Raw genomic sequence first — 13,030 nt, 5'->3', positions numbered from 1 at the left:
AATACTGGTAAGATAAAAGTAAGTTAACAAAATTATGAACTTATTTTTACTATAAACGTTTAACGAACAAATTTTTATGTTTTTAATTTTATTTTTCAAACATGAAAATAATTTTGTTCCTCTAGCAATTTATACGAGAAAAAAATTTTCAAATCTATTTTTAATAAGCTTAAATTTATTTTACTAGGTTTCAGTTTTATATAAAAGATGTAAACTATATTAACCGATAAAGAATTTACCTATTTATTTTAAAACTCTGTTAAATTGATAGAGTATTAATCAACGGTGGCCATTGATTTTTTAGAAATTTCTTCTAGGTTTTTGAAAGTACACGTTTTTTGGTCTATTTCTAGTTCAAAGTAAAAACCTGTGTTAAATGGTATAACAACATTGAAAATATGGGAACCGTTCAGTTCCAACCCGTGCACAATTCCCACCCGATCAATTCTAACCCAAATCAATTCCCACCCGATCATTTGCCACCCGATCAATTCCAACCCAAATCAAGTCTCACCCGATCAAATCCAACCCGAATCAAATCCCACCCAAATCAAATCCCACCCGATCATTTCCCATCCGATCATTTCCCACCCGAATCAAATCCCACCCGATCAAATCCAACCCGAATCAAATCTCACCCAAATCAAACCCCACCCGAATCAATTCCCACCCGATCATTTCCCACCCGAATCAAATCCCTCCCAAATCAAATCCAACCCGATCAAATCCCACCCAAATCAAATCCCACCCAAATCAAATCCCACCCGATCAATTCCCACCCAAATCAATTCCCACCTGATCATTTCCCACCTGATCATTTCCCATCAACATAATTCCTACCCGGTCAATTCCTACTATATTATCAAACACGATTATATTTATTCTTGTACGAATTAAAAATTTTAATACGTTTGGAACTCACATTAAAACTTTAGTTTTTGTATTTCTAAAAATCATTTGAAATATGAAGTTAGTAAGGTAAGAACAATTTTTTTATTTAAGCTAAAATTGTTACTGTTGCTTATATTATCATGTTTTTAGTTTAATGTCATTTTTGTTTGTTGATAACTACGATAATCAAATAATTACGACTTGCGAGCAACAGAAAGTTGGTCTGTTACTTGTAAAATGCTATTATTGTTACTAAAATTTAATCCAGATCAGGTTTAGATAATAACTAAGTTTTTAGTATTAGAACCATTTTCTATCATGTTAACTAATTTATGTCCAATTTTTTTTTTTTTGTACGAGTTGGAACAATTGACATTGACACTTAATTATACTTTAGTTTTTGTAATTAGTTAAAACAACAAAATAATATAGTACTGTACAACATAGTTTTCTTTAATAAGAGCTTTGGAATTTGAAAATTATATTAATGCTTATTTTATTAAACTCTAGACCTAAATTAATTTTATTCGTTGATTACTAAACTTTTTTAAGTAAATACGGCCGGCAAAAAAAATTGGCCTATCTTTTGTAAAATGCTTTTACGGCTGATACAATTCAGTCCAAATCAGGTTCAAAGCAAATTCAAGTTTTTTTAGTATCCGAAATACTTTTTATAACAAAGTATTCTACGGTAACTGATTTATGTCCAATTAAATCTACCTTTGTAACGACTATAGAAATTAATATTGTTAGTTAGTTAGAAATAAAGTTGCAATATATAGTTGTAAATAACGCATAAGTTAATGAAAAGTCTTCTTTACAAACAAAGTTTCGAAAGTTATAAGCCGTTTATAACACAATGAAAAGAAAATAAAACTTTTTCTTATTAGCGCATATCACAAAAACAAACCTTTTTTACGATAAAATAAAATGTTTGGATTTTGTTGTTGCATTTGGTTGTTAAAGCATTTTTAATGCTCGTTGTTTTAACATTTACAATTTTGGAAAGAAGACACAAGCGAAACAAGTAAAAGTTTATAAATAAACAGCTTTTTTGGTTAATAAAAGAAACTTTCTTTTTCTCATTTTCGTCTTTTTTCGTCGTCGCACAGGCTCCAGGTAACCAGTCTAAACACGCCCCTGCAGTTAGGTAAGCTTGTTGAAAATGAAAATAATAAAAATTTGTTAAAGTAATAATTTCTCTCATTATAAGTTATTATATAACGTTTTTTAAATTGTTAAACATTAATAAAAATAACTTTTTTGGTCGAAATTTATGAGGTAAAATGAAATTTTAAACTTAAAAAGAACGGAACTTGATTGAAATATATAATCAATCTTTCTTCTAAACTTTACATGTACAAAATTTAAACGGATTAGAATTTAAGCATAGAACTATTGATCTGAACTAACCGTATAATATATATAAAGGTTGATATTATTTTATTTGAAATATTTATAAACTTGATTGAGTCGAATGAGAGTTCATTCGAGTGATAATTTACATGGATGGGAATTGATTGGGTGGGATTTGATTTGGCCGGTATTTAATTCGTGTTGGAATTGTGCGGGTTGGATTTGATTTTGGTGGGATTTGATCGGGTGGGATTTGATTCAGGTGGGATTTGATCGGGTTGGAATTGATTCGGGTTGGATTTGATCGGGTGGGATTTGATTCGGGTGGGAAATGATCGGGTGGGAATTGATTCGGGTGGGATTTGATCGGGTTGGAATTGATTCGGGTTAGATTTGATTCGGGTTGGATTTGATCGGGTGGGAATTGATTCGGGTGGGATTTGATCGGGTGGGATTTGATTCAGGTGGGAAATGATCGGGTGGGATTTGATTTGGGTGGGAATTAATCGGGTGGGAATTGATCGGGTTGGAATTGATTCGGGTGGGATTTGATCGGGTTGGAATTGATTCGGGTGGGATTTGATTTGGGTGGGATTTGATCGGGTTGGAATCGTGTGGGTTGGAATTGAGCGCGGGTTGGAAATGTTAGTACACCGAAAAAATACTGTAATCCTACTTTATACGTGTTTTTTAACAAAAAAATTTTTTTGATAATGACAAAAGATTTTTATCTATACGATAGATTTTTTGTGTCAAATCGAAATTTCACTACTCTACATTTAAAATTTGTTTAAAATTCGAGGTTTTTTAGTGATTTTTATTTAAATTTAAAAGCTTTTCAAGTTTTTTTTTTAATTTCTCAGATTTCAGATTTGTTTGCCTTAATTGTCAAACTCCTTTTTTTATAAGGATTCTAGGTTTAGTGGCCAATGGCTATCATGATTAATAAAATGATTAATCTATTTTAAATATACATAAAGCTTTAAGTATTATGTAATGCATAAAGATGTAAAGTACCTCTTAGTTCTACGTGCACGCGTCTCGCAATTTTTTGAATACTTTAATTGCAAGGTTGCCTTAGACCAGAGTTTCCCGATTTTTTTTTTCAAAAGGCCTATTTAATTAATTTAAAAAGCTATGGCACTCTCCGACAAGATTTCTCAAAAAAATGCCATTAAAAACGTTTAAGACCTTTTTTTGCTCATCATCATCAATTTTATAATATCTAGTGTAAGTTTCAAATGGCATTGTGGTTCCCCCTTTACTGCTCATGGCCCCCTAAATTTCCTGAGATTTTTCCATAACGTTTAGTACAAGTTTTAAAACTACCAAAAAAACTCATAAGACTTTTTTTGCTTTTCATCATCAACTCCAGAATTTCTAGTGTAAGTTTTACATTATGACCCCCTAAGTTCCTGTAATGGCCGCAAAGGGGGTAAACACTTTGGTAAACCCTGCCTTAGAGTTTTTAAATACCTTTTCTAGGTTTTTAATTAAAAATAAAGTTAAGGTAAAAAACTGTCTTAAGTAAAAAAAAAATTTGAAAAGATACAAACACCAAAGTGTATTTATTATAAATAATGATTATGTTTATAGGGTTGAGTATACTTAGGTCTTAAATTAGTGGTCTTCAAGCATTAAATTCATGCGGAGCAATAGAAATAACTTTAGTAAATAATTCTTCACGTAACAAATATCGTCATTCAACGTTCCGATATCAGTTTTCTACGAAGTGCGCTTTTTCGCAACTCAGTTATTATGTTTTATACCAATGGTTACTAACCTTTTTTTCTGGTTTTACCCGTTTTTGGAAGTTTATTACCGAATTTACCCCATATAGAAAATAATGTTTAATTTTGAGGAAAAAAAAAGATTTTTTTAAGTTTAAGTTTTGTAAGGCTCTACTGCGGACTAGCTTAGAATTTACTATATATAAGCGCATTGTAGTCAGTTATAACAGGCCCATTTCAATACACATACATAGCTAAAGCCTAATTTGGTTTAGTTTATTAAATATAAAAAACCGTAAAGTTCAAGAAGTTTATTTAATTTAGTTATTTAATATTTTATAGAATAGTTAGACAATTAATAAACATTAATTTACCTAACTTATAATAAAGAAAATATATTCCCAGGACAAGAATTGCTGTTTTATACGCAATTAAAAGGATACAACTCCTTATAATAATAACTTTATTTTTTCGGCGCTACGACTTAAAAAATTTCACAAAATGTTTGTTATCTCTTTTTAAATAAAAAAATATTAATCCTGAAAACTGTAAGATAATGTATGCCTTTGACACAAAGATCTTGAAATGCTACTATGAATGTTTTAATAAATTTCTTAATGATAAATATTTTTGTAGATATAGACTTTTCATTTTTAATATAAATTTCAGGAGATAAATTTACTCCCAATTTTAAGTTTTATGGCATCTCTGTAATTTTTAGTCGCTTCAAATCGAAAATTACAGACTAAATTATCAATTTTTTTAAATGAGACATCATAAAGTTATGATTAAAATTTATTCATTAGATTTCTAATTTTTTAAATAAGTTCTTCGTGACGAGTACTCAATTTTAGGTTTTGTTTGGAATACGTAGTCAAGATAACTGTATTGAAGTTGTTTTTTTTTTTGAACTTATGTTAATAATTCTAATATCATAATAACTAAATGATCATAAATAAAAATAAAGTATTCTAGAAGATTGAATAGTTTCGGTAAGTATTATTCCCTTGAATTCCGACTTAAAATGCTTAAAAAGCGTACACAATAGAACTTATTATCGTATTAAGTTCAATTCTAAATCGTATAAACTATATACAACAGAATATTAAACTAAAAACTATTGATCGTGCAAAAGTGACACTACATATTAAAATATCACCGTGTAAATAAAGACTCTCCGTGCTTAAGTGTACCTGTGCGATTGTGTCACCTATCCAGTACCCACCCACTTAAAGTTCAACATACTATTGGCACACAACCACTCACTTAGCACTTAACAAGCATTTAACGCGTAAATTGAAAAATACATTACTGGTAATAAAGTTGATGATATCTATCCATAATAAAACATCCTAAATTTTACTTTTAAAAATTTTCAAGCATTTGAACTGACAAAAACTGACATTCATAAATTTCCAATTATTTTATCTAACATTTAGTCAATTTTTCAAAACAAAAAATATTCAGCCTGGCACGTATGAATTCTCTTATTAACATCTCCATGAATGCGTGAGCTAAGTTCACACGTTTACCGGATGTTTGAAGGTTATCGATAACTTTCGAATTTGAAAACTAATTAATGCTACGATACAAAAACAAGCTACAAAGTATATTATTAGGGTATTTCAAACTTAATTTTGTTTGCGAGACAAGTTTGACATAAATTTTAACAAAAATAAGCTTGTCAGGAATTAACTTTGCCAATTTTTTTTTTTAAACATCTGTTGTAGTTAAACATAATAGATATTCATGTTTTATAAAAAAATGCTATACTAAGTGTAATATTATCTTAACTATTATGGGAGAAAAAGTAAATAAGTTTTATTTTTGTTATCTTGTTTAAATGAAAACTACGAACTGTATAAAAACACGCATTAAAGACAGTTAAAATACTTTATTTGTAACACTAAATTGAACACAGCATAATAAAATTGGACTAATTAAAAAATTAAAGTGCTTAATTCATATTTGAATATCAGACATGGTGATAATTAACTAAGTTTAAAAATTGTTTTAAAAATTTTTAACTAATATCTATAGTGTTCGGGTTTGAAAGGTCCTTCTTGACCAATTCCCAAGTAAGATGATTGATCTTTTGTAAGCTTAGTAAGTTCAACTCCAACATGTTCCAAATGAAGTTTAGCTACTTCCTCATCCAACTGTTTGTATGAAAGTTGTTGCTTAATAAATATTCTTTATCATTTGAAAAGGGTTTTTAGTTGTTTTATTAACTTTTATCATTATTTATTCTTTCACTTTTTCTGTTATATATTGCTGTGACAACTATTTATAAATTTTGAATTAGATCTATATATCTAATTAAGTTTATAGCTGAGTTCCTTTACATTAACGATTAAAGGTAAATTCGGCTTATGGACTGAACTGTCAATAGACCTTCTTTAACCTTAACGTGCGGACACCACTCACGATACTAAGTAAATAAAGTTCATGACAAGGCAATTTAAAACAAACACAGGGTATAGAATGTCATTTTAAAGGTGAAACGGTTAGAGGTTATAGTCTACGTAACGATTTTTTTGTTTGTTTAATACCGCTGCAATTAATTGTCAAGCAGATAACTATGCAAACATACTCAAGGACTTCTATGCGATATTTATAAGGGAGTTGTCGTTTTAATTACATTTTTTTTTGAAATGTCATTTGTTTGACTGAAGCAAACCGTCAACATTGCTATGCAAACATTTGTTGTTTGAACATTATTAAAAGCAAACATTTGTTGTTTGAACATTACTAAAAGAAAACATTGCTAGCAGATTTGAAAGTAATGATCAACTATCGTTCAGTTACTAGACTGCTCTCGACTATTGAAGTTTAATTTTAGAACCAAATGGCTGACCATAGGCTAAAAACAATATTTACTTAAAATGTGATTTGAATACGCTTAGTTGTTGAAAAACTCGGTTTTGAAATAAACAAGTAATAATTATGAGAAGTTTATATTAACTTACAGTTTTTGGTAGCATGTATACTTGTCCACGTTTATATTTATTATCCTTGTTATTGACGAAAAGTTCAATTTGAGCTATGGTCTGGTTGGTAAATGAAGCGCTCATTACAAAGCTTGGGTGACCAGTTGCACAACCAAGGTTTACCAGACGTCCTTCGGCAAGAAGAATGATTTTGTTACCACTTGGAAGAGTGTATCGCTCAACCTATATAAAATAATAAAGTTGACTTTTATTTTACAAACGTAAGGCAATTTAACTTAAAATTTTAATGTATCTAAACCTGAGCTTTGATATTTTCTTTAGCGCAGTTTTCATTCAGCCAAGCTACATCAATCTCACAATCGAAGTGTCCAATATTACACACAATGCAGTCGTTTCTTAGAGTTTTAAGAACCTCTGGAGTTAGAATACCAGAACAACCTGTTGCAGTAACGATGATTTGAGCTTGTGGGGCAGCTTTTTCCACAGTAGTTACTTCATATCCTGTGATAATTTTTAAATAATAATGAATAATATGCGACATTACATCTATTACTATTTTGATTCAATTATTCATATCACTCCATCTAACCTTCCATTGATGCTTGTAGAGCATTTATAGGATCTATTTCGGTGACAATAACTCTGCATCCAAATGCACGTAGGGATTGGGCAGATCCTTTACCAACATCTCCGTAGCCTGCTACCAAAGCAACCTTTCCAGCCAACATAACATCAGTAGCCCTTTTGATTCCATCAACAAGAGACTCACGACATCCATACAGATTGTCAAACTTACTCTAATAATATTTTCAATTGTCAAACTATTGTAGTAAACACTTAGTTATTAACTGCAGTTCAACTTTAAGCAAAAATAAATAGTCTGACAACTCACTACGAAGATGACATACTGGCTAAAAACTTTTTTCATAGAATAGTAACTTGAACAGATCAAAATTAAGGGCATAGGGTGTTCACCTTTTGTTTTATAAAATTAACATAGGCCCATATGAAAGCTAAATAAATAATAGTGTAACATACTTATTAAGGAAAAAAAAAAAAAAAAACTTTAGATATTGTTGGGTTGTGTAAAAAGTTTCCGCTATAAACATACAAAGAAAAATTATTTGTATTGCCTATTTTCTCGTATATTCGAAAATATAATAAAAATCTATTTTCTCTTTTTTTTAATCAACAAGCCTAAAACTTTTAGGGAACACTCCTTGCATTGATACAAAAAAAATTAATTAAAACTTTTGAATAAAAAAATTATGATTTTAATGACCAAAAAAAATCTTTATTAATTCTTAAAGAAAAAAAAACAATCAATTTTTTATTTTTCAGTAGATAGTTTATTATTAAGTTACGGCTAAACCGAGAAAATTTCAGAACAATAGCTTAAAAACCTAAGAAGAAGATATGTTTTAAATGAAACAGTTTTTTTTTTACTTTACCTTGGTCCTTTTATCAAGGAGCCTATTGAAACCTCGGACTTAGTAGCCTCATACAAAAAACTAATTTGAGTTTTAAAAAACGGAAAAAGCAAATACTGCCTTATGATTTTTTTTGATAAAATCAACATGTAAAAAAGAGCCTTTAACCACTATACTATGGCCTTATTATAAACTAATATGAACAAAATTGATTAAAAATCTACTAAATTAGTACCTTAGTAACAGAATCGTTGACATTAATTGCAGGCATCTTTAATGTACCTTCTTTAGCCATTTTGTACAAGTTGTGAACACCAGTGGTTGTCTCTTCAGAAACTCCAAGAATTCCTTCCAAATATTGGGGGTATTTTTCATGAACAAGGTTTGTTAAATCACCACCATCATCAAGGATCTAAAGTTAGTTTATCATGTAATAGTTGGTATAAACAAGTGTATTAAGGCATGGAGGGGGTGCAAACTAAAACGGCAAAAATAGACTATTTCACTAAAAATCTATCTTCTCCTACATTTTTTGAGGTAACTACCTCAAACTTTCAGGTAATGTTCCTTGATATATTTAGAAAAATCTGTTGTTGAGGTAGTTATCTCAAAAAACGTAGGAGGAGATAGATTTTTAGTTATTTCTAGTTATTTGCCATTTTAGTTTGTGCCTCCTATAAGGATCCTATTGTTGGCTCCGACCTTGACCCGCTATATTGCAAAAATCATTTTGAATTTTTCAAATCTGTAAAAAGCATCTTGTAGCTTAGTAAAAACTTTATAAAATAATATAAAATTTCAAAAAAAGAAGTTTATCCCCTTATGCCCTTAAAAAGTATTTATTCAGCAGCTAACCATATTCAAAGGCTTGTTGTCTGCAAAAACAATTGTTTGTTCTACACACCATACATACTCTTCTTCAGTTTCTCCTTTCCAAGCATATACTGGTACACCAGTTTTAGCAATTGCTGCTGCCGCATGATCTTGAGTTGAAAAGATATTGCAAGAAGACCATTGAACCTAGATAGCATAAACAAGTTACTTTCATTAAAAATAATATATATTTTAGATCAGCTGTTTCCTTACATTTTATAAGCTGTGAACAAATATCAACAAATTAATAAACTGTATGCATTTAAAAACCAAAAAAGTTCCATGAGAAATAAAATTACTAAAATTTTAGTTGAACAGTATTTATGTCCATAAACAGTATATTAGAAGTCAAAAAAATTAAACATAAATTAAGCAAAAAATTATATTTTATTAATTAAAATAATTGATTATCATCACAATTTTAGTGCAAAGTTAAGGCCATAGAGGGGTCTAACACTTTTTTTTACAAAAATCAACTTTGGCTATTATGTGAAAACTTTAAATACAAACTACAATTACAAAATACAAGAAATAGTGTATTATGTCATAAAAAAAATACATACATTTTAAAAAATATAATTTTTAGTTTTCATTGAACTCACTTCAGCTCCAAGTGCAGTAAGTGTTTCTATAAGAACAGCAGTTTGGACAGTCATGTGCAAACAACCAGCAATTCTGGCTCCTTTAAGTGGTTGACTATCTTTGTACTGCGTTCTTAATGACATCAATCCAGGCATTTCATTTTCAGCAATATTGATTTCTTTTCTTCCGAAATCAGCCAAGCTAATGTCAGCTAAACAAAAAAATTATAAATTGACAGTAGTTAAAAACTTGAAAATAGGCTAGGTTATCTTAGCTAAAATATATTATCATCATATGTATAAAGTATATCTGATTTGAGGAAAGTAAAATAGTCTTTTTTTTTCACTTTTGACTTGTTTTACATATTTTTTACCAAGGATTCAATTACTTTTAACGGGTTTTAAAATTTTTGTAAGTTTTTTAAGTAATTTTGGAGATCCAATGGATCAAACTTCAATAGGTAGATGAGGAGCTACAAGAGCACAAAATGGGAAATTTATTGCAATAATTTTCTCTTACAATTTTAAAGTTATCTTTTAGAAGTTTTCTCAGTTTAATGTTTATTAGAATGTAACAGTTTTGTTGCAATTTTTTTTATTTATAGTACAACTTATTTTCCTTTAATCATTTAATGCTCACTTTTTATTGATTTTGAAAATACTATAATACCATTTTCTATTTGATGCAAGGAATTTTTCTTGAAACTTTAAATCCCCAGCTTAAAAAATTTAATGCAGTAGGCTTTTAGTATTTTTTAAAATACTTTGTTTGTGTCAGAAACTTAATAAACATAAAATGACTGTATATTGAAACTTAATAGTTTTTTTTTATATTGTACAGAAGGTGTTTACTGAAAATTTCAAAGACTCAATACAATTAATTTTGTAATAAAAAATAGAATGTAATAAATAATTTGAAAAAATTTGTTTAAAATACCAAGGTTTTCCGGATTTTATTATGATTTTCGTTCAATATTCCAAGTTTTTTTCAAAATTTCTCAAACATCAGATTTATTAGCTACCTTGTTAAAGCCTCTGTTTATTATTTTTTTTTAGAACTTGGTCTCCAAGCTTTACCTATTACATTTGTAAGGAAAAATGAAAAAGTTTGTTAGTTTTCATAGTCATGCAACTTAAAAAAAAAATTTATCTATGCATTATGTATCAATTCCATTATTGATGTGTCATGTGGATTAAAGATTCTATAATATATTATTTCAAGTGTAATTGTCTTCAAATAATACGTCAGTTTTGACAAAATATAAAACCAATTTGTCACAAAAAGATTTACTTTAAAGTAATTGTTAAAACATAAAAAATACATATACACTGCAATATGAAAAATAGTTCTAAAGTTCACCTAGAATAAAATAATAGAGTAAATAAATATATTTTTGAAATATCAATAGTCTAATATTTAATATTTAATAATTACAATCATTTAAAATAGTGTAATCATGTTTTGATTTGATATTAAAGACAAATAACAAAAATATTGCTAGAGCAATAAAACGTACTAACCAACTTTATAAGGAACTTTTTGATTTGGCATTTTCTATATGGTTTCAACAAGCTGTAGTAAATTGTAGGTTTTCAATAACTACTGAAATTCAAGCTGGAAAAGTAAATATGTAGAATTCATGTTGCCAAATTTCTTTTTTTTTGAAACTAAATTGGTCTTCTCTCAAAGTTCCATATCGAACCAGTTTATAAACTGATAAAGTATACTTGTGTTGTAATGTATGTATTTTAATACAAAAACAATATTTTGCTTAAGTCTTATATGATACTTTTTAAAAACTAATATACTCCTACAAATTAGAGATAATTTCATATTGCTACTGTTTACTGATTTCAACATAACTATTAAGTTTGTTATTTTAATAAAGTATGAATTCTGTAATTACTTAAGATTTAAATTCAGTAATTCGGGCTATTAAACAAAACCATTATTCTTACTAAGTACATTTTAATATTTTTATTCCAAAGTTGTAGGTCAAGGCACAAACTTTATTTACACTTAACTTAAACAAATTACATTTACACTTATCTTTAGTTTTAGTTAAGTCTGTTTTTCTTTCTTTTTTAGTTACAGTTTAAACTTTTTTTTTCAATATTGTTTTATTTTACTTTAATCTTTTTCTTTATACTTTTACTGAACTTTTATTTTTAAGTGAATTTAATCTAATTTTAATTTATTTTTTTTTAAACAGCAAAATAGCCTTAAACATTAAGTTAAAACAAAAAAAAAAAAATTGAGTTGGAAAAGTTACAGTTAGAAACCTATTGAGGTAACAAAAGCCAAATAACTTATAGGCTATATAACAATCAAGTTGGAAAAGATTAAATTTAAAACGGACTAAATTGTAAAATATGCAAATAATTACATCTCAAGTTAGAAAATACGGACAAGTAATGGTTGAAATGAGTGTGAGTTAAAAAAAAATATTAGACTTGTAAAAGTTTAAAATAAAAGTAAATTTTTTCACAGTAGTAAATTTATTTTACCTAAATACCTAAGTAAATAAACTTTTTATACAATTTCAATCAGTTAGTTATAGTAATTTTAAAGCTTTTTAAATAAGTTTATTTCCTTATTTACATTTATATTTATATTTTTCAATTCCATAATGTTCTACTTATTTATCAACTTGAAAAAACTTTATTAGCTAAAACACTAGTTATAACTTACGTTAATTTTAACATATGAATTTATAAGCCTATATACAGACACAATAATTATTTATACTTAACTAACTATTAAGAAAAAAGCGTGAACAGAGTGGGATACTTAGGTTTAAAAAAAGCATTAAAAAGTTGGTCTAATTAACTCAAGTATTTATGCTTTAAGTTTAAGTATTCTTCAAACTTAACAAAAACAGTAGAAAATTTTGAGCTTCTCTCGAATGATGCTTTTATTTTATTGAAAGTTTCAGTGTGCTAAACAATAGTTAAAAATAGTGTATTACATAATGATTATAACTTTAATGTTAATTTTTTTAATATCAAGCATTTAAACTTATGCTAATATCTTTTCAATCATGATAACAAATGAAAAAAATCTAACAGTTTTAATAGTTGACTGATATAATGATAAACTCATGATGTTATAAGTAAAATAAATAGTTATAATCCAAACAGTAGTATTTCAAAGTATAAGTTTAGTTGTTGTAATCCTTAAAATAACTCAAACACTTAAATGTTTTAAAAAGTCTAAG

General features: G+C 28.0%; 1 protein-coding gene across 1 annotated transcript; it reads right to left on the bottom strand.

Annotated features, from left to right (window-relative positions):
- Nucleotides 1-5,856: 5,856 nt before the first annotated feature.
- On the bottom strand, nt 5,857-11,452 carry LOC145829548 (adenosylhomocysteinase-like). The gene is made up of 8 exons (XM_082937385.1): nt 11,334-11,452; nt 9,834-10,024; nt 9,214-9,378; nt 8,594-8,770; nt 7,518-7,725; nt 7,227-7,429; nt 6,947-7,150; nt 5,857-6,136 (listed from the first exon to the last, which is right to left on the bottom strand). The coding sequence occupies exons 1-8, from the start codon at nt 11,362-11,364 to the stop codon at nt 6,005-6,007; spliced, it is 1,311 nt and encodes a 436-aa protein (XP_082793511.1). The 5' UTR covers nt 11,365-11,452; the 3' UTR covers nt 5,857-6,004.
- Between the last annotated feature and the right edge of the window lie 1,578 nt (nt 11,453-13,030).

The sequence above is a fragment of the Thalia democratica genome, chromosome 2 (genome assembly GCF_965202585.1).
Source record: "Thalia democratica chromosome 2, ktThaDemo2.hap1.1, whole genome shotgun sequence".
NCBI classification, from domain to species: domain Eukaryota; kingdom Metazoa; phylum Chordata; class Thaliacea; order Salpida; family Salpidae; genus Thalia; species Thalia democratica.
The sequence above is the reverse complement of the archived record's forward strand: the minus strand, read 5'-3'. Positions and strand labels throughout refer to the sequence as shown.

Bases quoted from the DNA above. Each gene is read 5' to 3' on its own strand.
- LOC145829548 (XM_082937385.1), bottom strand. From the start codon at position 11,364: ATGCCAAATCAAAAAGTTCCTTATAAAGTTG. The intron at 7,726-8,593 runs GTACTAATTTAG...AAATATTATTAG, and splicing joins TCAACGATTCTGTTACTAAG to AGTAAGTTTGACAATCTGTA. The intron at 7,151-7,226 runs GTTTAGATACAT...TATTTTATATAG, and splicing joins AAGAAAATATCAAAGCTCAG to GTTGAGCGATACACTCTTCC.